The 23736-nt window shown below is 43.2% G+C and overlaps 1 protein-coding gene across 9 annotated transcripts in view; it reads left to right on the top strand.

Moving 5' to 3' along the window:
- Positions 1-23736, top strand: part of CALD1 (caldesmon 1) — a 261525-nt gene that overhangs the window by 229035 nt on the left and 8754 nt on the right. For 7 of the 9 annotated variants that reach the window (XM_049893358.1, XM_049893355.1, XM_049893354.1 and 4 more), the window contains 7 exons: positions 4395-4537; positions 9589-9850; positions 13270-13410; positions 19251-19294; positions 19382-19463; positions 22800-22937; positions 23597-23692. In XM_049893358.1, coding sequence (XP_049749315.1) covers positions 4395-4537; positions 9589-9850; positions 13270-13410; positions 19251-19294; positions 19382-19463; positions 22800-22937; positions 23597-23692 — 906 coding nt within the window. The remainder of the gene's footprint in view (positions 1-4394; positions 4538-9588; positions 9851-13269; positions 13411-19250; positions 19295-19381; positions 19464-22799; positions 22938-23596; positions 23693-23736) is intronic. The other 2 variants (XM_049893357.1, XM_049893361.1) reach the window with 1 other exon arrangement.

Raw genomic sequence — 23736 nt, 5'->3', positions numbered from 1 at the left:
TCACAGCCATGAAAACCCTACTGAGCAGAGTCCTACTGTGAAACAGATGGGATTGCCATGAGTGGGAATCGCCTCAACAGCAGCCGGTAAACTTTAACTACAGTCCTACAAAAGAGGGAAAAAAAAAGTTTCCAGGCACCCCGGGTGGGTTTGAACCGCAGCCTTCACTTAGTAGTAGAGCACTTGACCGTTTGCGCCACAGGGACTCCTATAAAAGAAGGAAGAGAGCATAAAATCGTAACTCATTGATCCACTTTATACGAGGAAGGGGAAGTTGAGAAAACAGTTTGGATCTTATGTTTAAAATTTAATTCATTTCACTAAAATGTGTTCTTTTTTACTGATCAAAGCATTATATGTCTATTTTGGTGTCTGTGAACAGGAAGGGCTCATCGGCCATCACCCAAATCATCTATTGCCTCTTTTGAGATAAGGCCATAGTTCACCAATGTCCATGGCATCAATCAGATACCCTGAGGAATGGTTTCAGACCTGCCCCTTTCCCAGCTGGCCCTGCAGCACTCACCATTCCAGTGTCTCCAGAAGTTGGACCTTTTTTTTTTTACCCAAGGCCAGATTAGCTCCTCACCCCCAGCTGAAAAATAATAATAATAGTCTGTCATTCTTGTTTTAACATTGTTATACATAAAACTACTAGTTGAATGACTAGATTTTTCTCCTCTGGAACTAGCGTTCTTGATTCATGTCAACAGGATTAAATCATGTTTACATAGTTCAGCCATTTTAAACAACCCCCTCTTTTTTTTTTTTTTTTTTCTCTTCGTTAAAAAAAAGAACTTTCTTTCATGGCCCTATGCAGCCTAGGCATGATATGTCAGCCACAAGTGAACACACACATCATTGAACCTTCTCAGAGAACAGTTCCAGAAGGCACTCCAATATCTTTAAAAATCCTGTCTTCCTTTCATTGCAATTTTACCCTGTTTGTGGTGGTAGACAGTAGACAGTCACCAACCTTGAACCTTACTTTAGCTTTCTTTCTCTAATGCTCCTCTCCCCAAAGCTCTCTCCCTCCCTCTTTTCCTTCCCTCTCTGACCTTTGACAGAAAAACAAAGTTTTCAACAGAGCTGCTCATATAGTATTGAAACAGATGTTCATATCATTTGGGCCAAAGCTTCTCAAATATTAGCATCCCTGCAAATCACCTGGGGCTCTTCTTAAATGCAGAATCTGATTCTGGGGGTCCGGACAGGGGGCTTGAGCTCCCAGGTGAGGTCCAGGTTGTCTGTGGACCAAACCTCTGGTAGCAAGGAGTCTAAAGGACACCCATGTGATAGAAATTGGATCCAGAAAAGGATCTGGGCTTCTGAAACTAACAAAAGTGCCTTAAATACAGTCAGAAAAATTATAACTTGCACCTAGCTCTTGTTCATATTCTGGAATCAACGCAAAGCAATACCCTAAACCAAAAAAAAAAAGAAAGAAAGAAAAACCCGTTACCATCAATTCGATTCCAACTCATAGTGACCCTAGAGGACGGAGCAGAGCTTCCTCATAGGGTTTCCAAGGAGCACCTGGTGGATTCAAACTGCCAACCCTTTGGTTAGTAGCCATAGTTCTTTCCCACTACCCCACCAGGGTTTCCAGTGATACCCTAGAGATGAAATCTCAGTCCTTTCTGACTGTTCACTCGACCTTCTGAGGGTCTCTCTGGTATAAGTGTGTGTCCCTCTGTGTCCACCCCACATACCCATGAATTATCCCATTGCTGCAGGACAAGATAATTTAAAACCTGTCCAGACTTTTATCCAAGTGACCAATTTGGCCAGAGCCTTTCCTAGGAGTATGCTAATATCATCTGTATAGGAAGAACAGTAACTTTCTCAGTACACTTGGCTACCTAGTATTCCATCAGCACATATTTTCTTCATGATAACATCCTGACCTAGAGAATTCAATGTTTTTCCCGAGGGGTTCAGAATCCCATGGCCTTGGGTTTAATTTGCCATAGAATCCAATCCATCGTGCTCCTTAAAATAAACTTTAAACACTCTGTTGTTTTTGAGTGCCATCAAATCTATTCCAGCTTATAGTGATCCCATGTGACAGAATATAATTGCCCCATAGGGTTTTCTTGGCTGTAATCTATATGGAAGCAGATGGCCAGGTCTTTCTCCCAAAGAGCCACTGGGTGGGTTCAAACCGCCAACCTTTCGGTTAACAGTTGAGTGCTTGACCACTGCAGCACCAGGGCTCCTTAAAGGGCCTATGGAATTACTTTATTTTTTCATTTCTCAGAAAGAGAAAATAATCTGGAATAAAACTCAAATTGTCATTATATCATTGAATATTTTTCAAAGAGAGTTTCCCAAAGAGAATACAATCTTACCATCCACTATAATCTTTGCCAATAAAGGCAGAGCTTGAAAAAAAGGGGGGGGAAGGGCAGGTTTTTACTGTTAGATATGTAACACTTTAGAAATCTTGGCCAGTAAATCAGAAGAATGGAAATATCTATGAGTGCAAAATAGGAGAAATGAGCTAAAGGGGATTTCTCTCTTCATAGCGCTCCACAACCCATGAAATTTGACTCAGAATTAGGTTCATGGGCATCCCTGAAAATGAGACTCCCCTCATCCCCAAATTTGTATCTCCAGACACTTCTTAACCAGGATATAAACCTTAGTTCATGGTTTCTGGAGCTCTATTCAACAATGAATGGTAGGCCTGGAAGGTCAAGAACAGATCCTAACTTCTCCTGCCCAATGAATATTGACTTATCCCTGGGAAGGACAGCCACCAAGGAGCCACAGTTAAGCTGTAGGATAGACCACAAGCCTCCTTCTCATCTCTGTAGCCTCTCACCACCAACCAGGAGCCAAGAGGGAGATGACGGGATGAAGAACTAGGAAGTGATCATCTAGTCCAACCCCTCATTTTATGAATCCCAGAGAAGCTACTTTATGAAATTACTTCAATAATTTATTTCTCAGAAAGAGAAAATAATTTGGACTAAAACTCAAATTGTCATTATATCATTGAGCATTTTTCAAAGAGAGTTTCCCAAAGAGAATACAAGCATACTACCCACCATAATCTTTATGACTTGTTCAGAGTAACTCCATTAGTTTGTTGATAGCACTGGAACTAAAACTCAGGTATCCTGACAGACTGACAAAACTTTCAGAGAAAGGGGCAAGTTAACAGCTTCCCTCTTCAGCTTGTCCAAGGGACATCCAGGTATATACCCCTTGGAGAAAGATTCAACTCTTAACTAATTAGACAACTTACTAGTGAATAGCCCACCTATAGTAATTTAATGAACTAACATCCAAAGAAGATAATCAGGCAACAGACTGCTGAAGGCTCATTAGTAAAGAGCAAATAAGGCACTCTACTTTGTAAAACATGCGCTATATGGGTAGGTGCTCAGAGGGTATCTGAAGAATAGCTGGAAAGAGGTGAGTGATCAGGTAGGTTTCTTTAGAATATTAGTGCTTGGTAGTATTTGTCTTGAAAAGAACAATAATGAACCTCACCTGTTTTCACACTCATCTTTTAAGAATGGGTGAGACAATATAGGCAAAATAATTTGAACTCCTTTGCATCCCCCCAAAAAACTATGTAAACTCAATTTACTTTGAGACCATATCTCTCATTTACCCTGAGGAGCTGGTAACTGACACCTGCCCTCCTTGTTCCATCTTCCTCTCCCAACAACAACAATGACCACAGGAATCCCAAAACCACTTTCAGAGACAATGGAAGTAAGGCAAACCCTGGAATTTTTCCTATTCCATTCTGACTTTGGTGGTGATGACTACAAACATGATCCCCCAAGTGTAGAGTTACAAGGTCTTCCATTCTCGGGACCCTAGTTACTCATTTGATTAAAATACGAGGGTGTTCTTCCTCTGATATCTGCCAGAATTGGTTTGGCAGATCTGGCTGACTTGATAGGTTTCCTCTTCTTTCCTCCTCAACACATTCGTTTCCTTCTCAAAGATACACCCTTCATCACAGAAGAAATTTGTCCGAACAACTTGCCATTCTTCCATCACAGACACACTGATACTCTTCCTAGTGGGAACTGCAAACAGCTACTCTTACATGGAGTTCCCAGAACATCATAGTTTCCAAACAATAATACTCCCACTGCTCCTGAAAACAAAAAGCCCAGTGAAATCAAGGATGGTCATGACTTCTTAAAATTGTGGCCAAGGTCTTTGCTCAGAGGCTAAAGTACCATAGCTCACTCTCTAAGAATTTCTTCCCACCTTGGGTGGCTTTACAACATCGTTCTCCTGGCAGTTAGTTTTTCTTCTGAGTTTTCTGGCTTTCCGACAATTATAGGGTCTTCTTTGGTAATAATGACCAAAACCTACTAAGATCTCTATTGTTATGTCTCTTCCTGATGTGTACTGTTGGTTAGGTCAAAGATGAGAAGATTAAAAAAGACAAAGAGCCCAAAGAAGTGAAGAGCATCTTGGATCGGAAGAAGGGATTCACAGAAGTCAAGACACAGAATGGGGAATTCATGACTCACAAACTTAAACACACTGAGAACACTTTCAGGTAAGAGGTAGTGGCTAGTCAACACTGACTGTCTTCATATGTGGGGGGAAAAATAAATCAGTATCCGTCTCTTGTGCCTCCAGAAGGAAGCATGCTAACCATTCAGCATAGTTTTTTTGTGAAGTCACTGGCCATTGTCTCAGAGATACTCAGTCAGCAGGTCAGGCTTTCCACATTTCTCGCATACAGGGATTATCTGCCCTTCCTGTTATTGAGCAAGGCGGATCCGTGCTTGGCATTCAGGCTTTTGTTCACTGACCTAATACGCTCATGTCAGATCAGTTTATTGGGAAGCATCATGAATGGGTTGACTGTTAAAGGTTCATTCTCTGTATGGTCCAGCCATCTTCCTAACAGATTCTTTCCAGTACCATTCTACTAGTGTGTTTTCTAAAGGTTGTAAATTCATGTTGCATAAAACTAAAATTAGAAGTCCCTTGGTGGTACAAAAGGTTAAATGTCCTCAATTTATAGCGGAAAGGTTGGTGGTTTGAACCTACCCAGATGCACCCCAGAAGACAGGCCTGGTTGGTGATCTGCTTACCAAAGGTCACAGTCTTGAACACCCTATGGAGCAGTTCTACTCTGCACACATGGGGTTGCCATGAGTCAGAATCAACTCACCACAACTAACAACAACAAGAAAACTAAAATCGGCTCCACAGCCAGACACAGCAAGAACTGAAACTCGATGGAACTGCCTTGTTTTTCCGGGTCTTGCAAGTTTTCTGCCCCTGGCAGGGTATGGTCACCACTTTTCTATCACTCTCTATTTAGGAGAAAATGTTTGAGTTTTCCTTCTCTGACAGGTTTCCACTTTACACAGGTTCCAGCTTTGGGAGGTTTTACCGTACTTGGGAAACATTTGACTAAATCGGCTCTCTTGAGCCCTGGCCTTTGACAACCCTTCATATGTTAATTTGCATTGGGAATCTCTAAGAGGGAGGAAGAGAGTATGGGACTAAGTCTCCATTTAATCCACTTTGGAAAACCCTGTTACATCACTTCAGACTCCTCTCCTCACCCACCGCCCCCGTCATGTTGAAAATCTGGACAGACGAGGCCAGTCTATGCAAGAACATCCTAGCTCTTAGGTACATTTGAATCCTGATAGCTCCCCACAGGTTTTGTAGGGTTCAAGTCTCAGAAGCCTGCCATGGGCACCTGGCAACTTGATTCTCCACACCCTGTCCCCATGCACACTCCCTCCAACCAAATCGCACTCCTCTGTCAGCCACTGTTCCAGAGATGCTGGGAAAGAGACTGGGGTCTCTGTAATGTGAATTTCCATGAGGTTGTTCTCTGGCAGCAGCCTTGCCTGTAGACCTTGTTTTTCTGGACGCTTTAAATAGGACAAGGCACCAAGCAAATGCTGTGTAGAAGCGTTACATGCCCTTCATTCCAGAGCCTTCGTAACATTCAGAAGCAAGTCGAATTACAAGGGAAACCCTGGTGGCGTAGTGCTGACCTTTTGGTTAGCAGCCGTGTAGCTCTCAACCACTACACCACCAGGGTTAGTACCTACCAAAGGAGCTAACCGAAAGGTCAGTGGTTCAAACCTACCAGCTCCATGGGAGAAAGACGTGGCAGTCTGCTTCCGTAAAGATTACAGCCTTGGAAACCCTATGGGTCAGCTCTACTCTATCCTGTAGGGTCCCCACCAGTCAGAATGACTCGACGGCAATAGGTTTGATTTTGGTTTAGGAGTTCCTGGGTGGTGCAAACAGTTAACGTGCTCATCTGCTAACTGAAATGTTGTAGGTTTGAGTCCACCCAGAGGCTGCTCGAAAGAAAGTCCTGATGACTAGTTCCGGAAATTCAGCCACTGAAAACCCTATGGAGCACAGTTCTGCTCTGACACACATAGGGTCGCCATGAGTAGGAGTCAACTCAACAGCAAACGGTTTGGGAAGTACCTGTCTTAACTGACAGCAATGCTGTGTTCTTAATGGTCACAGGCTTTGGTGTTCTTTTTGGCTCACCTCAATTAGCCAAGGATAAGGCAGAGTTCCCATATAAGTGGCTCCCTAAAACCGGGGCAAGCCAGCTCACGTGGGCAGAGGCTGTGTGGACACAACTCTCGTTCTTGTTTTGAGCACAGATCCTTATGTTTGATTTAATTACTGGCCCCACTGATATTCCTGTTTTTCTTATAATTAGATTATTTTCTCTAAAACCTGGCATAAAAATTGCAACGGAATGAACAAGCTATAGAGATAGCAGATTATACCAAGAGCTTTGTAGAAAGTACAAAATAAGTGTTTGTTTTGCTTTTTGTTTACTTTGTAAGGTGGGAATTAAAGTTTTTTCCTGATTATAGATGAAAAATAAGTACTCATTATAAAATACTCAGAAAATAGAGGTATAAAAAAATCAACCCACCACCCAAAGATAGCCACCATTAACATTTTTCCAGCTATTTCCTATGAATGTATCATGATTTGAGCCCTGGTGGCACAATTGTTAAGCACTCAGGTGCTTAACCCAAAATATTGGTGGTTTGAACTCACCCAGCAGCTCTGCAAAAGAAAAGACCCGGTGATTTGCTCTGCAAAAGAAAAGACCAGGTGATTTGCTCTTTTAAAGATTATAGCCTAAGAAACCCTATGAGGCAATAAACCCCCAGCCAATAAAAAAAAAAATACTACTCTTTAATAGTAATGGACATTTTAATTGTCTAAAATGAAGACTGAGCACCACCTAGTGGGAGCCAGAGAAGTTTCTATAGCCAAGCGTTTTGCCAGTCACTCCTGTACACAACCAAAAAAAACCTGTTGCCATTGAGTGGATTCTGACTCACAGCGACCCTATAGGACAGAGTAGAACTTCCTCCTAGAGTTCCAAGGAGTGCCTGGTGGATTCGAACTGCCAGCTGCTTGGTGAGCAACCGTGGCACTTAACCACTATGGCACCAGGGTTTCCCCTGTACACAAAGGAAGAACAAAATCATTTCTGATGATGGAAAGACTTAAATTAAGTGAGGGAAATTTCCTCTCTGGAGCCATAGTCCATGAACCTATAAGACCCTAAAAGAGCAATGTAAAGTTTTAAGAGCCCCTGAATCTTGCTTGAGTTCAAAGTAGAAGAATGCATCTTTAACTGTCAAGAGTCTTGAACGATATTTTTAAACTTTTTTTAACCTCAACCCATAGCAAGAAATATGTTTTGCATCCTGATCCAGGACACACATACATATATATTTATAACTGAACCAAAATACAAACGCCCATCGTAGGCATAGCTAGACCTAGACTGTAGAAATTCTGGAGACTCAGAAGTAGGAATCGTGCCACACAGACTCTGAGGTGAGGGGCAGAGAGGTAGGTGAACACTGGTCTATTTTAATTGATTCATTATTTTATAACAAGTCATATTTAACTTCAGATGTAACACAGGAAATGAAAAGAAGAGGTAGCCTGGAGCAGAGACACCCGGGTATCTGGTCTGGCTCTGCCACTTTCTAGCTACCAAAAGTTTGGGAAGATTATTTTCTCTCTTTCATCTAAACCAAAACAACGAAACCAGTTGCCACTGAGTCAGTTTGACTTACAGTGGCCCCGTGTGTGTCAGATAGTACTGTATGCCACAAGGTTTTCAATGGCTGTGATCTTTCAGAAGTAGATGGCCAAGCCTTTCTTCTGAGGCACCTCTGGGTGGATTGGAACTGCCAACCTTTCGTTAGCAGCTGAGCACTTAACCGTTTATGCCACCCAGAGACTCCCCCTCTCATCTAGGCTTTCTTTAATTATAAAATGGGGATAATAATCCTAACCTGCCAGCCTCTCAATTACTGTGAGTATTCATTGGGATGACGAATACGAAAGGGGTGTGTAAGGCATGGAAAATGACAGGAAAGTAAAGCCGTAACCACATCCTGTCAAAGCTAACTCAGTAATTGTAAGTCCTGGTAAGGAAAATTCTGGCTGCATTGAGGTTAAAGTGGACAGAAAGTGTGAAAATTGAGGCCATAGGTTAACACCTAGACTCAGTGAGAACGCCCGTGGAGGGGCTATTTAAGAATAAAAAAGAAAAATTTTTTTTTTCTTTTTTATACCTTACTGTGCTTAGCTATTAACCACGAGGCAATGGGTAACTGCATCTGCCAGTGAGGTCAGCGCTGAGCCAAGCTCAAGGCAAGGCTGTAGCAGAGACAGATTATTTCAGTGCCCACAGCACAGTGGTGGTTCAATGGTAGAATTCTCGCCTTTCCAGTGGGAGACGTGGGTTCGATTCCTGGCCACCACCCATCTGTCAGTGGAGGCTTGTGTGTTGCTATGATGCTAAACAGGTTTCAGAGGCGCTTCCAGACTAAGATTAGGAAGACAGGCCTGGCAATCTACTTCCAAATACCAGTCAACGGAACACCCCGTGGATCACAACAGTCCAATTCGCTGTGCATGGGGTCACCATAAATTGGGGCCAACCTGACCCAGCTAACAATGACAAGCCCTAGTCCCGCCTGTCCCCAGACCTCCCAGCTTTTCTGTTTTCCCCTCCGCCACCCCGTTACCTGTGCACTGAAGTAACCAGGAGCTTGGGACCGAGGGCTAGGAGGGCCACTCCGAGATTTTAGAACTCATTCTAACAGTAATTTTTGGACGACATGCTTTCCTTTTCTGACGACAGCTAACAGTTATAGGTGATATATAAATTTACATTTATACAACATATAATCTCACAGGAGGGTCCCTAAGAAGAGCAGCTGCAGTACCTAGAATAAATAGTATTTGCGGAGGAAACCCAGGGTAAGAGCCAGGGCAGAGCTTCCCACTGAGACCTGGGATCCCAGGCCCACCCTCCCTTTCTGGGCTGGTGCTGGACCCAGCGTCTCATGGCAGGGGACGTTTTGGTCTGGGTGCAAATCCTCGGCCGGTCCCTCTGCCTGCAGAGCGGCCTTGACCCATTGGAGGGGGCCGGGTCCCTGCATATAAACCCCCTTTCAGCTTCCCCCTCAGTGGGGCGGCAGAGGCCCTGTAAATAACCCCCTTTGGGCTTCCCCTCCAGTGGTGCGGCCGGGGTCCCGCATATAACCGCCTTCGGCTTCCCCACAGCCGCAGCGGAGGAAGGCCGAGCCCGGAGGCCAAGGAGGCCGAGGCTGCCTCCCAGGTGGAGGCTGGCCAGCGCCTGGAGGAGCTCCGACGCCGGCGCGGGGAGACGGAGAGCGAGGAGTTCGAGAAGCTGAAACAGAAGCAACAAGAGGCAGCCCTGGAGCTGGAGGAGCTGAAAAAGAAGAGGGAGGAGCGGAGAAAGGTCCTGGAGGAGGAAGAGCAGAAGAAAAAGCAGGAGGAGGCGGAGCGCAAAGTCCGAGAGGAGGTAAGGGCACAGGGCGCACACGTTAGCCAAGCTCCTGAACCGTCCCCTCTGGTGACTGGAACGTTCTAGGTCAGAGAGCAGCCTTTCCCTAGTGAAATGCTGCTGCTGTTTTGAACCTGGGCTCTCAGCGATCAGTTTTAAGTATGATAAATTTCCTGTGTGGTGGGCATGGTTCTAAAACCTTTATAAATATTAATTCATCTCCTTACAAATATTAATCCGTCTAATTCTCATCACAGCTCTTTGCTCTGGGCACTCTTAACATCCCTATTTTGCAGATGAGGAAACTGAGGTGGGGGCGGGGGTTGTAATTTGCCCGAGGTCTCGCAGGTCGTTAGTGGAGGAGCTGGAATTTCAACAGCAATCTGCTGGGCTCACCAGTTCCCCTCCCCTGACCCCTAATAAACATACAGGTAGAGAGCCAGGAGAAGCCAGGAAGGGTGATAGACTGCAGATTAGTTACAACAACTAAGCGACACGTGACAGTTGGTTTCTAGTATTTGAAGAGTTTTTATGTAAAGTTTTTTTGTTTGTTTTTTGTTTTTAATGGAAAAGTAAACAGACTTGAATGTAGCAGGCAGGGGTTATACAACCTTTGTTCAAGTCTGCAGACCCAGGACCCGAAACTGTGACTGGTAGGTAGCAGGAACCCAAGAATTATTGCTTAAAAGAGGGAACAGAAGGTTTCTTTGCATCGTGTAAGACAGAACCAAATTCAACAGCTAAAGTTACAGGGAGGCAAATTTTAGCTTAACATGTGAAAACATTCTTAACCAACTACAGCTTATATTGCTGCAGTTTACAAACTGCGTGATTTTCTCTCATCCTGGGTACATTACTGTTCTCTTTTGATGGACAAAAAAAAAAAAAACAGGAATCAAAGAGTTAGAGTGACTCGTTAGAAGTTACCTGACTAAAAAATATAGAATCAGTTTCTCCAGCTCTGAGCCTAGAATTTTGCTTGTTAATCTTATGAGGTAGTGAGCTCCCATCATTCAAAATATGCAAAAAGACTTTAGATGGCTTTCTGACCTGGGATTCTATACAACAGTTCTTGAGTAGTTGTAGAAAGTCTGGATAAATGATTCCCAGGTTTCTTCTAACACTAGCTTGCAGTGAGCCCTTGGTGGGAAGTAATTTGGGAGGATAAAAAAACCCGATGGAGCTGGTCAAATCCTAACTCTGCCACTTACCAGCTGGAGTCTTGGGAAAGACCAGTAGTAGTTCAGTAGTTACTGAACTACTCTGAGTCTTGTTTTCTTTATCTGTAAAATAGTATCTAGTTTGCTGGATTGTTCTGACGCTTACAGAGATAACTGTATACGTGGTGCCTGGCACACAACAGGCACTCAAGGAACGGTAGTTGTCATTATTCTTATAACTGTTATTATCCTTACTATTTCGAGGAGGAGGAGGGTATCTGTGAAGACAGAAGGGAATCATGAACTTTTATAACTACGTTGGACCTAGGAGGGTATCTGTGAAGACAGAAGGGAGTCATGAACTCTTATAACTACATTGGACCTAGGAGATTTTTTGGTCTAACCACTTACCAAGCACAGGACCCTTCTGCACCACCCTCTGATGGATGGACAATCAGCTTCTGCTTGAGAACATCCAGTGACAGGGGTCTTACAGTTTGGAGACTATAAAAGACTACACAGATCTCTCAGAAAATCATCCATAGAAGTGGTGCACCTGGGTCCAAGCTCTAAGAAGACAACCCATTGCCGTCAAGTCACTTCTGACTCATAGAGACCCTATAGGACAGGGTAGAACTGCCCCATAGGGTTTCCAAGGCTGTAATCTTTACAGAAGCTAACTGCTACATCTTTCTACAACAGAGCGAGCGATGGGTTTGAACTGCTGACCTTTCCGTTAGCAGCCAAGCACTTAATCATTGTGCCGCCATGGCTCCTTCTAAGGAGACAGGGGAGTGTATGAGTATTCCAGGCTAGGAATGAGGGCACAAAGGGGTTAGTGGGACAGATTTCAACACCTGTGAGTTCCCCAGTCTGGGGCAATAGCTACGTCATTTCAGGTTGGCAAAACCAGCTGTAATAGTCTTGTCAGTGGACATGGAGAGTGGAATGGTGAGTGGGCAGCAATAAAATCATCTCTTTTATAACTTGGCAGATATAATGTCATCTATTTATATGATTGTTCACATGAGCTCTCTCGTTTGTCTTCGGCCCTCTCCTAGGAAGTAAGCAGAAGGGATATTACATTCATTTGACATGTGCACAAATGGAAGGTCAGTGTTAGGTGACTTGCCATGATGATAATGATGGTGATCTAAGCATCCTGCATGGTCTGTCTCATTTTATCCTCATTGATGCTCTATTTTAAATAAATAAACAAACCTGTTGCCAGGGAGTCAATCAGACTCATAGCAACCCTATGGGACAGAGTAGAACTGCCTCATAGTGTTTCCAAGGAGCGGCTGGTAGATTCAAACTGCTGACCTTTTGCTTAGCAGCTGAACTCTTAACCACTGCACCACCAGAACTCCTGAAGCCCTATTAAGTGGGCACTGTTATGGAAACCCTGGTGGCGTAGTATAGTGGTTAAGAGCTGCTAACCAAAAGGTCGGCAGTTCAAATCCACCAGGCGCTCCTTGGAAACCCCATGAGACAGTTAGTTCTACTCTGTCCTAGAGGGTCGCTATGAGTTAGAATTGACTCGATGGCAACGGGTTTGGTTTTGGTTTTATTATTATCCTAAAGGGTCCTGGTGACACAGTGGTTAAGCACTTGGCTGCTAACCAAAAGGTCCGTGGTTCAAACCCACCAGCTGCTCCTCAGGAGAAAGATGTGAGAGTCTGTTTCCATAAAGATTACAGCCTTAGAAACCCTACGGGGCAGTTCTCTGTTCTATAGGGCTGCTATGAGTCAGAATTGACTCAAGGGCAGTGGGTTTTTGGTTATTATGATCCCCAGAGTACAGAAAGCTAATGCACTCAACTGCTTACCAAGAGGTTGGAGGTTCGAGTCCACCCAGAGGCACCTCAGAACAAAGGCCTGGCAATCTAGTGCCAAAAAATCAGCCATTGCAAACCCTATGGAGCACATTTCTACTCTGACACACATCAGGCTGCTGTGAGTCAGATCAACTCGACAGCAACTGGTTTTTTTATTTTATTTTATACCCACTTTACAGATGAAGACTCTGAGGCACCAAGCAGATAAGTAGCATGCTCAAGGTGGCACAGTTGGGAAGGGGCAGCACCAGAATGCAAAACCAGGCAGTGGACTCCTGAGCTCACGCTCCACCTCTAAAGAGCACCAGGGAGGAAGGCTATCCAGCCTAGAGCCTGGGTCTTCTGCTCTCAGGCCAGTGCTCTTTCTCCTCCAGCCCTCTGTCTTTCTTTTTGGCTTAAAGCAGATATCAATGTCCTTTTATCTTCCTTTCTCTCCTAGGAAGAGAAGAGGAGGCTAAAGGAAGAGATTGAAAGGCGAAGAGCCGAAGCTGCTGAGAAGCGCCAGAAGATGCCGGAAGACAGTGTGTCCGATGACAAGAAACCATTTAAGTGTTTCACTCCCAAAGGTTCTTCTCTCAAGGTATTTTTTTTTTCCCAGAAAACCTGATGATATGAGACTTGTCTCTTTACTTAGATATTGACTATCCAAGGCCTTTACGTCATTTATCTTTTTTGCTATCCTTCTTCCAGCTATTTCATAGCTTCTTTTTGCTTCCAACAGGTAGAAAGGAGAGAAGGAAAATGATGAGGTCTATATCTGTTATTTGTTAGATCTTTAGATACAAATTAGGAGCCCTGGCGGTGCAGAGATTAAGTGTTTAGCTGCTAACCGAAAGGCTGACTGTTTGAACCTACCAGCTACTCCGTGGAAGAAAGACGTGGCAGTCTGTTTCCATAAAGATTACAGCCTTGGGAGCCCTATGGGGCAGTTCTCTTCTATCCTACAGGGTCATGATGAGCTGGAATTAACTCGAGGGCAGAGGGTTTGGGTTTTTTTGGTTTGGTATAAATTAAAATCGCCTTGGGTGATTATCTCTAGATTGCACTGACCCGAGCGCTCCATGTGGCTGGTTGCTTTGAGCAACTGAGAATGGAAACATTTAAAATTTAGAAAACAGGCTTTGAGCTGCTTTTCGTGCTAGCTGTTCATTTTCTCTGCCATTATTCAAAGCAGGGCAGCTAGAAATAGTACAGGTTCAACTTTAAAGCCAGTATATTGGTGCTATGCGACTCGGATAGGATCCTTTGCCAGGATGAGATTAGTCTAACTACTGCCTTCATGGGGCGTTGCCCCTAACTGATGAAAGATGGAAGCGATGCCAAAGGGGGAAAGAAGCAGCCAGAAGGAGCAGAGTCAGGGGCATGGTAGAACAGCTGAGATGTAGGGAGAAGATGGCAGACTCAAGAAAGTGCTCTCGCTTACTTACGATCAATCTGCCATTATTTTTCAAAGATGTCTTTTGCTTTGAGGATTAACATTTGTGGAGCACCTAGCATAGTGTCTTGCACATGGATGATAATAAATATTTGTTGAATGAATGAATCTACAGAGATTCCATCCTCAGTTGCCGTCAACCTAGCGAGGTTACAAAGCACTGGCAATGGGCAACCCAACCAGCCAGTTACTGTCAAGTCAGTTCCGACTCACAGCGACCCCGTGTGTGTGTCAGAGTAGAACCGTGCTTCACAGGGTTCTCGATGGCTGATTTTTCAGAAGTAAATTGCAGGCCTTTATTCTGAGGTGTCTCCGGGTGGACTTGAACCTCCAACCTTTCAGTTAGCAGCCAGGGACTCCTAAGAAGCCATTTTATCTCCTCCTTCGGGTAGAAAGGCATGTGTGAGCAATCGATTAAAGTAGGTATCTTAAAAAAAAATTGTTATCTATATAACAGAGGGAGGAACCCTGATGGCGCAGTGGTTAAGCTCTTAGCTGCTAACCAAACGGTCAGTGGTTTGAACCCACAAGCTACTCCAAGGGAGAGAGATGTGGCAGTCTGCTTCTGAAAAGATTTACGGCCTTGGAAACCCTATAAGGTAGTTCTGCTGTGTCCTGTAGGGTCACAATGAGTCAGAATTGACTCAATGGCAACTTTTTTTTTTTTTTTACGTATGTAACAGAAGCTTGCATTCAGGAATAAACTCTTGCTTTCTCATGGCATGTGCCCTGAAGGCCTTGCTGTGACGGGGATCTCAGAGCTCCACTCTATACCCTACAACTCAATTCCAATAGCTGTTGATTCTCTTGGCCCCGCAGCATTTATAAATGGCCCCAAGTTAACATTGTAGAATGCCGGTGGGAGGAAAAATATTTGATGTGTGACCTCAAAATATTATAAACTAAGGCCTAAGGCATTCTGTTAATTTCTCATGACTTCTGTTCCTTGTTTGGGAAACTCTGGTCTCTCATAATTAAATGTTGGCCCTGAATGATTTTTTTTTTTCACATACTACATGGAAAAAAATAAATTTTAAGTAAGTTAGCTTTAAAAAAATTTTTTTTTAATTGTTTTCCACATATGGGAAGGTCATGCCTTCATATGCAAAGGTTTTTCCACTTGCCAATACTGATGCAAATTGCCCTGATGGTAGGTACAAAAAAAAAAAAACAAAGGTAGCACAGGACATTTCTAGCCCGGAGCTGGGTATCATTGGGCATCAACGAATATTTGATGACTTATAAAGAACATCTGAATTTGAGCAATGCACTTTGATGGAGTCAGGTTGTGGCTGTTGTTAGTTGCTGTCAAGTCCATTCTGACTCATGGCGACCCCCATGTGAGCAGAGTAGAGCTGCCCTGTAGGGTTTTCAAGGCTGTGCCCTTTCAGAAGCAGGTTGCCAGGCCTGTCTTCCAAGGCACATCTGTGTGGGTTCCAATTGCCAACCTTTCTGCTAGTAATCAAGAGCTTAACTGTTTGCAACTTTCTAATACTAATAGCCTGCTTTTCTTCCTGAGTTTTATCAGAACAACACTGCCACCTCTTGGCCTTCAGAAGAACCAATTTCCCTCGTTAAAAATTAGAGAATTTTTTAATTAAGAAGCCCTGGTGATGCAGCATTTCAAACCCACCAGGCGCTCCTTGGAAACTCTGTGGGGCAGTTCTGCTCTGTCGTATAGGGTCGCTTTGAGTCGGAATCGACTCGACGGTAGTGGGTTTTGGTTGGTGGTGCAGCATTAAGCACTCGGCTGCTAACCAAAAGGTTGGCGGTTCAAACCCACCAGCCGCTCCACTGGAGAAATATGTGGCTGTCCACTTTCATAAACATTACGGCCTTGAAAACCTTATGGGGTAGTTCTACTCTGTCCTATAGGGTCCCTATGAGTTAGAATCGACTCAATGGCAATGGATTTGGCTTTTTTGTTTGTTTGTTTTGATGGCACAGTGGTTAAGTGCTCAGGTGCTAACTACAAGGCCCTCAATTCAAACCCATTGGTGGCTCCAGGGGACAAAAGACCTGGCAATCTGCTCCCATAAAGATTACAGCCTAGGAAACCCTATGGGGCAATTCTACTTGGTCCTGTAGGGTCACTAGGAGCCAGAAGTGACTCGATGGCACACAACAACAACAATGATTTACAAACCCAGAACGAAATTGTTACATCACCTAGAGTCTTAGACTAAGTTAAGGAATCTCCCAACAAGAGTGCATCAGAAAATGGCAAAATGTCATCATGAAATGAAGACATATGAGATATTGCAGATAAAAAAGGAAGAGTTGGAGTTTAGGAGCCTCTGTATTTGAATAAATGGGTTGGCCAAGGTTAGACAGATGATCCGGGAATCAGAAAGTTGTCAAAGGCCAATAAAGAACACACCTCCCCTCTGCTGCTCCCCTCCAAGGCACCTGTGTTCTTCCACCTCCCTGGAGGTCTCTCGGTTTCCCAAATCTTCAGGCCTGTGTTTGCTAGAAATTTCCTCTCTTCTCTAACCCATGCACTCACACCCTCACTTTCATAAACTTATCTATCAAGTTATATAAAGTATAATAAAAAAACAAATCATATCCATTGCCGTTGAGTTAGTTCTGACTCATGGTGACCCCATGTGTGCAGAGTAGAACCGCTCCATAGGGTTTTCAAGGCTGTGTCCTTTCAGAAGCAGATCACCAGGCATTTCACCCATTACGTTTCTGAGTGGGTTTGAACCACCAATCTTTCAGTTAGTAGTTGAGTATGTAACCATTCGCACCACCCAAGGATTTGCATAAACTATAAGCTCAGCTCAAATGTCAAAACTAGTGAGAAGCCTTCCCCAACTCCCCCAGATTGTCTCTTCTCCTAGCTCCATTTCATTTTGTTCTTATCTTTAACATGGTATCTACCATTGAATCTTAAATATTGTATTTATGTGCCCTACTAGTCTTCTCCCTCCCTCGTGACCAGTTCACCTCAAGCACACCCACCACCCTCTGTCAGTGGAGGCTTGCGTGTTGCTATGATGCTGAACAGGTTTCAGTGGACCTTCCAAACTAAGATGGACTAGGAAGAATGGCCTAGCAATCTACTTCTGAAAATCACCCAATGAAAACCCTATGGATCACAATAGCTGATTGGTAGCTAATCATGGGGATGGCGTAGGACCAGGTAGCATTTTGTTCTATTGTGCATGGGGTCACCATGGGTCAACAACTCAATGGCAGCTAACAACTAAAACAACAATAGTCTTCTCTACTAAATTTGTGCTCCTTCAAGGATAGGACCCTGTCTTATTCATCGTTGGGTATCCAACTTCATGTAGCAGATCCTGAGTATATAATTTATTGGCTGATTGTTTGGCTGACAGGCTGACTGGGTTAGAAGTTGGACGGGTAGACGATATTAAAAGTGTCAGTTGTGTTGTACAGTTCCAAAATATGTCATCTTATTTCATTCGGCACTTTTTCTGAAGAAATGCACCTCCAAGTTTATAATTAAAGCCAGAAAAATAAGGTTTATTTTATAGACTCTTTACATCCCATAAACTCAGAGCTATCTGTAGCACTTTTTTGCGTAAACCTTTGCTTTTATATTTGTAAGAAATCATTAGAAACAATAAAATGCCCTCACTAACATCTATAAAATGTTATTCGACTGATATTGGGAGTGAAGCATGTTTTCCAAAAAGCGTTAAAAATAAAATAAATAATAAACCGTTGTGGTAGAGTCTCTTCCAACTCCTAGCAACCTCATAGGACAGAGTAGAACCACTCCATGGGGTTTCCAAGGCTGAAATGTTCATGGAAGCAGACTGCCACGTCTTTCTCCTGCAGAGCAGCTAGTGGGCTCAAACTCCTGACCTTTCAGTTAGCAGCCAAGTGCTTAAAGCTTAGAAGTATTTACTAACAGTCCGTGAGTCCCAGGCCAGAAAGAGCCCCTAATGTCTCGAAGAACAGTGGGTGGAGGCTCAGCCACACCAGTGGAGGGGAACGGTAGACTAGCAGATTCCCTGGCTGCCCCGATAGGGCAGAACTACTCCAGACTAAACACAACCTTTCCGCACACCTGTTCTTTGGCACACTCGAGCATATGCAAAGAGATTTTTACTATTTGCTGCTATTGATGATATTAACAGGTAGCAGAAGACAATATTCCTAGCATCGGTGTTGGATATCACAGGGTGTCAGCAAATACTTGTTGACTTGCTAAGAACAATGATGCAGTTTCTGTAAAATACAATGTTTGATTTAATAACTTTAGTTTTAACAAAAAGAGGCTCCCAGCATCAAAAAGAAAAAATTCATTAAAAACTACTGAACTGCCCAGTTAGCATATATCTCAGTTTCTCTGGCTTTATTTCCATATTTCCCACTTGGCTAAAATGGGCTTCCGGGGAGGCTTCAGCACCCATTCCTGATGACTTTACAGTCTTCATTCCACGCTCCCCCACCCCATCTTTTACATCCCAGGGTAATTTAAGTTCAACAGCAGGCTTGACAGCTATCAGGTTAGAAAATCAGGCTAAGCAGTAAGTGGATAGGTCACCTTTCCTAGTTATCCTTCTTCTTTAATCTTATTGCACACCAAATATCTAGCTAAAACAGCGCAGGGAAATTTTGCTAATCAAATACTATGGTATGTCGATACTCACGTAAAGATGTCTAAAAAGTAACAGTATGTATTTTTGGAAAACAAATGTAGTCATTTTGTTACTGATTTATTATTTCAGAGACATTTTGATTTCATTCTTGTCTGGACTTTAATTTGCCTCCAAAGCTTTCTATTTCTTTACACATTTTCTGTATTACCTTCCAATCCTACCTTCGTCCCTCAAATCTCACTATCAAATACCTTACACTTAGTTTTCCTCTCTAGCAAAGCACAGCCCCCAAATACTACCATTCCTCATACACTCTTTAGCACAGGGAGATTGCGACTTGGGCTGAGAACCACTGTTTATCAGCAGAAAATATTAACCAGGTTGATTTTTCTTTTCAATTTGTAGATAGAAGAGCGAGCAGAATTTTTGAATAAGTCTGTGCAGAAAAGGTAAATACAGTTGACTGTTCCATTGAGAATCGTCGACTATTCTTTGTATGGAAAGAGTCTCTCTCATAGTCTTATGTGTGTATTTAGCAGCGGTGTCAAATCAACTCATCAAGCCGCAGTAGTCTCCAAGATTGACAGCAGACTGGAGCAGTATACCAGTGCAATCGAGGTGAGTGCTGTCTTCTCTGTTATGGCCTGTCAAAGAGAGATGGACTCATTACACAGAGTCATAGAAACACCTAGGACAATAGTCAAGTCCAGTAGCCATATGACTATTAGCATATCAATGATACATTATTACTCTGTGAAATAGTTATAGAACATGCAGTAATAAAGAAAAATTATAGAGAACTTTTAAATAAATTATAGTTTACAACTTTCATCGGGCATGCCATTATACAAGTATTTATTTACCACTGTATTAAGTGCCATGAAAGAAAAATGTAGCACTAATGAGATGTGCCAAGAGAACATGCCATAGGGGAGTGATAGTTTGGGAGAGCAAAGAAGGTTACGCTGAGGAAGTGACTTTTAAACCCAGCTCTGACAGAAGGCTTAGAAACCTCTGGTGAAAATGAGGAGGGGGAAGTCTTTCATACAAAGGTAACAGCACGTGCAAAGGTCCTGAGGCAGTCAAGAGCTAAAACACTGAAAGACTGAGAGACCATGGCATGGAGAATGAGCTTTAATAAAGGTGTTTGTTCTTTAAAGTGAATAGGTTTATTGGCATTTAACTCTATTATTGGTATGTGTGCACAAGTATACCTTCAATATCCTTGTAAAATGTGTTCCCATAACCAAACCCACTGCCATCAAGTCGATTCCGACTCATAGCAACCCTATAGGACAGAGTAGAACTGCCCCATAGAGTTTCCAAGGAGCGCCTGGCGTATTTGAACTGCCGACCTCTTGGTTAGCAGCCATAGCACTTAACCACTACGCCACCAGGGTTTCCTGTGTTCCCATACATGGTTTAAAAACCAAACCTGTTGCCGCTGAGTCAGTTTCAACTCAGAGTAACCCTTTAGGACAGAGTAGAACTGCCCCATAGTGTTTCCTAGGCTGTAATCTTCATGGAAGCAGACTGCCACATCTTTCTCCCATGGAGCGTGGTTGGTGGGTTCGAACTGCTAACCTCTTGGTTAGTAGCCGAGCACTTAACAGCTGCGCCACCAGGGCTCCATATGTGGTTTAACAGCTCTCTTACTATCTCAGCTAATCCTCTTTCCCTATAAAAATTTTTATTGCCAAATAAATGTACCATCATGTGTCACTTACCATCCACAACACAGTCTGTGAAGTAGGATGTTATATGATCTGGACATTGCCCAAACACCTGTTATATACAGGCATTCCCAAGTTCTGTTCCAAAGTCTGTCTTTAAGTCAAAGTTGTACGTAAATCAGAATAGTTAGGTACGGTGTGTATCTAACATCAGTCAAACGTTTGTCTTAATATATTAGTATGTAATGTACCTTTCTGTGGATAAAAAAAAAAAATTAAAGAAACACTTCCAGATACACTAAAACATCTTTAACATAATAATACAATAATAATTAAGGTTTTATGTGCATCTCAAAGTAGTGCCCATTTGTTATAAGGAACCATTGTATTACCTCAAATTCTTAATATTACAGGCTTTCCAAGGTTGGTTTGTAACTACGGGTCGTATGTCAGTCTGACATTCATAACCCGGGCACTGCCTGAACGACCTTACGGGACCGCGGACGTGTATGCAGTCAGACACTGCACGAATGGGCCTTACATGGCATGTGACTTCGGTAGAATAGACTGGCATAAAGGGCGTAGCCAGCCTGAGTTTAAGCATCATCAGTCTCAAATTGACTGTGTCATTTTTGAAGGACCATAGTTTTAGCTTCTGTCTGCCTCACCTTTCTTCCACCCAATTGACCTGGGAGTTTTACTGTATTTGGAAAGACTGTAAATTTCCAAATACCAAAGCACCTGGGGGAGAAGGTGTCCCTTAATCAAGACACATTTCTGGTTTTTGTTTTGTTTTTTTTCTGCCTTAGTGCAGACTTCAGTTGATGGTTTTAACCTTCTCCTCTATCAGACCTCCGGCTATGAAGTAATTGGATCTGTTTGTTCTGATTTTCCCCTTTCCTTGTGTTCTAGGGTGGAGATAGCGATAAAATAGTCCATAAAGAAGTAGTAAGAGGGAATAAGAGAGAGGTCCTAGATGTTTTATGAAATGAATAACCAAGTCCTAATGCTGAAGAGTTGGTTTTTATTCATAAAATATAGGATAAATTGAAGATACTTCTTTTCCTTGGTTGAGTTGATCATAGCACAGGGCTAATGAAACCAGGACTGTGGCTTCAGACTTCCATAATTAGGGGAGGATTTTTTTAATGCCACGGCTACAGATGGCACCACTTACCCTGGCTGGCCATCCCAATGGCAGATGGCACTGGCCATGAATCAGGACCAGGAGAGAAACCACACGGTTCTGGGTCTGCTCATTACTACTGTTGGCAAGTATCTCAAATACACAGTTTTTCTTCCTTGCATCCATTCTTTCCTCCTTCAAACTCATTCTCCATGCAGTAGTCTCTCAGTCTTTCAGTCTTTCAGCTCTTGACTACCTCAGGACCTTTGCACGTGCTGTTACCTCTGCTTGGAAGGCTTTTCCCTCCTCCTTTTCACCTGATGCTTCTAAGCCTTCTGTCAGAGCCAAGTCTAAAAGTCACCTCCTCAGAGTAACCTTTGCTCTCCCAGACTGTCACTCCCCTATCACGTGTTCTCTTGGGGCACTTCATAGAGCTACATTTCTCTTTCATGGCACTTATCACAATGGTAAATAAACACTTGTGCGACTAGTTACTATCTTATTGGCTTTTATTCACAAGATTAGATTTCTCTTCTATTGAAATGTAAGCTCACTACAGCTTATAGGCTGTCTTGAGCACCACTGTATCCCCAGTGCCTAGCCAAGTGCACACAGTAGGCACTTAAGAAATATCTTTTGAAGAAATGAAATGGAATGTCATCTTACCAACAAATACCAATTGCCATCAAGCCCATTCCCGCGCACGGCGACCCCGTGTGTGTCAGGGTAGAACTTTGATCCATAGGATATTCAATGGCTGGTTTTTCAGAAGTAGATTGCCAGGCTTATCTTCTGGGGAGCCTCTGGGTGGACTCGAACCTGCAACTTTTGGTTAGCAGCCAAGCACATTAACCATTTGTACCACCTAGGGACTCCTTACCAACAAATAGTGTCCAGATAAAAGGCATACTTCGTTTTTTAAAGATCCTCTGATCTCGATCATACGGTTTATTCTGAGGTGTCTATGTCGCCGTGAGTCAGAATGGACTCCATGGAAACAGGAATCACGGGCGATGTCATCAAAGCGTAGTTTTACAAACAGAAGTGATGACTCTCACATTTTTTAAATGATAATATCGGCGAAGACACGTTGACTATCATTTTACAAGAAGAAATTTGTCAGCACCAGTCCTAAAAATAATTAATACATTTCAGGGAACAAAATCTGCAAAACCTACGAAACCAGCCGCCTCGGATCTTCCTGTCCCGGCTGAGGGTGTACGCAATATCAAGACCATGTGGGAGAAGGGGAAAGTGTTTTCATCCCCCACCGCGTCAGGCACCCCAAATAAGGTCAGCATAGGATTTTTATCTTTTCAGTTTGGGGGGGTGGATTTTTTCTTTCATTTTGTTTTAGGAATCACACCAGTTAATAATAATAATAAAAACAGTTGCCTTCAGGTTGACCCCCACTCATGGCGACCCTCCGTGTGTCAGAGTAGAGCTATGCTGCATAGCGTTTTCAGTAACTGATTTTTCAGAAGCAGATCTCCAGGGCTTTTTTCCATGGTGCCTCAGGATGGACTGGAACCTCCAGTCTTTCAGTTAGCAGCCAAGCGTGTTAGCCATTTGTACCACCCAGGGACTAGTTAATAATAAAAGGAGTGGAAAAGGTGCAACTCTTACGTTCTTTTGCAATGACTGTAAAGGCAGTCTAAGACAGAGTGTGTTTATCAGGCTGCATCCTGTCCTGTACTCTGCCACAGGACTTTAAATAAAGTACCCGAACTTAATTATCCACCTTTGGGGTTGGGATGGATGGGATGCAGGGAAAAGTAAACCAGGTAACATATTCTTTAAATATCAAGTTTAAGGTTATTTTACTAAAACTCATAAATATGATGGTACGAAGCTGTACGAAGTCATAAGTATTTTGAAGCTGCTTTGAAGATTTCTTTCCAGGTCAAATTTACTTTTTTTCTTGAATATTTCGGATGATGGGCTCTTTGCAGGAAACGGCTGGCTTGAAGGTGGGGGTGTCCAGCCGCATCAATGAATGGCTAACCAAAACCCCAGATGGGAGCAAGTCGCCAGCTCCCAAACCTTCTGTAAGTAGCTTCGTATTTTTCTGAATTTTCTTTGATCGCTCAGC

The sequence above is a fragment of the Elephas maximus genome, chromosome 8 (genome assembly GCF_024166365.1).
Source record: "Elephas maximus indicus isolate mEleMax1 chromosome 8, mEleMax1 primary haplotype, whole genome shotgun sequence".
NCBI classification, from domain to species: Eukaryota; Metazoa; Chordata; class Mammalia; order Proboscidea; family Elephantidae; genus Elephas; species Elephas maximus.
Note: the sequence above shows the minus strand (reverse complement) of the source record. Positions and strands in the feature narration are given on the sequence as shown.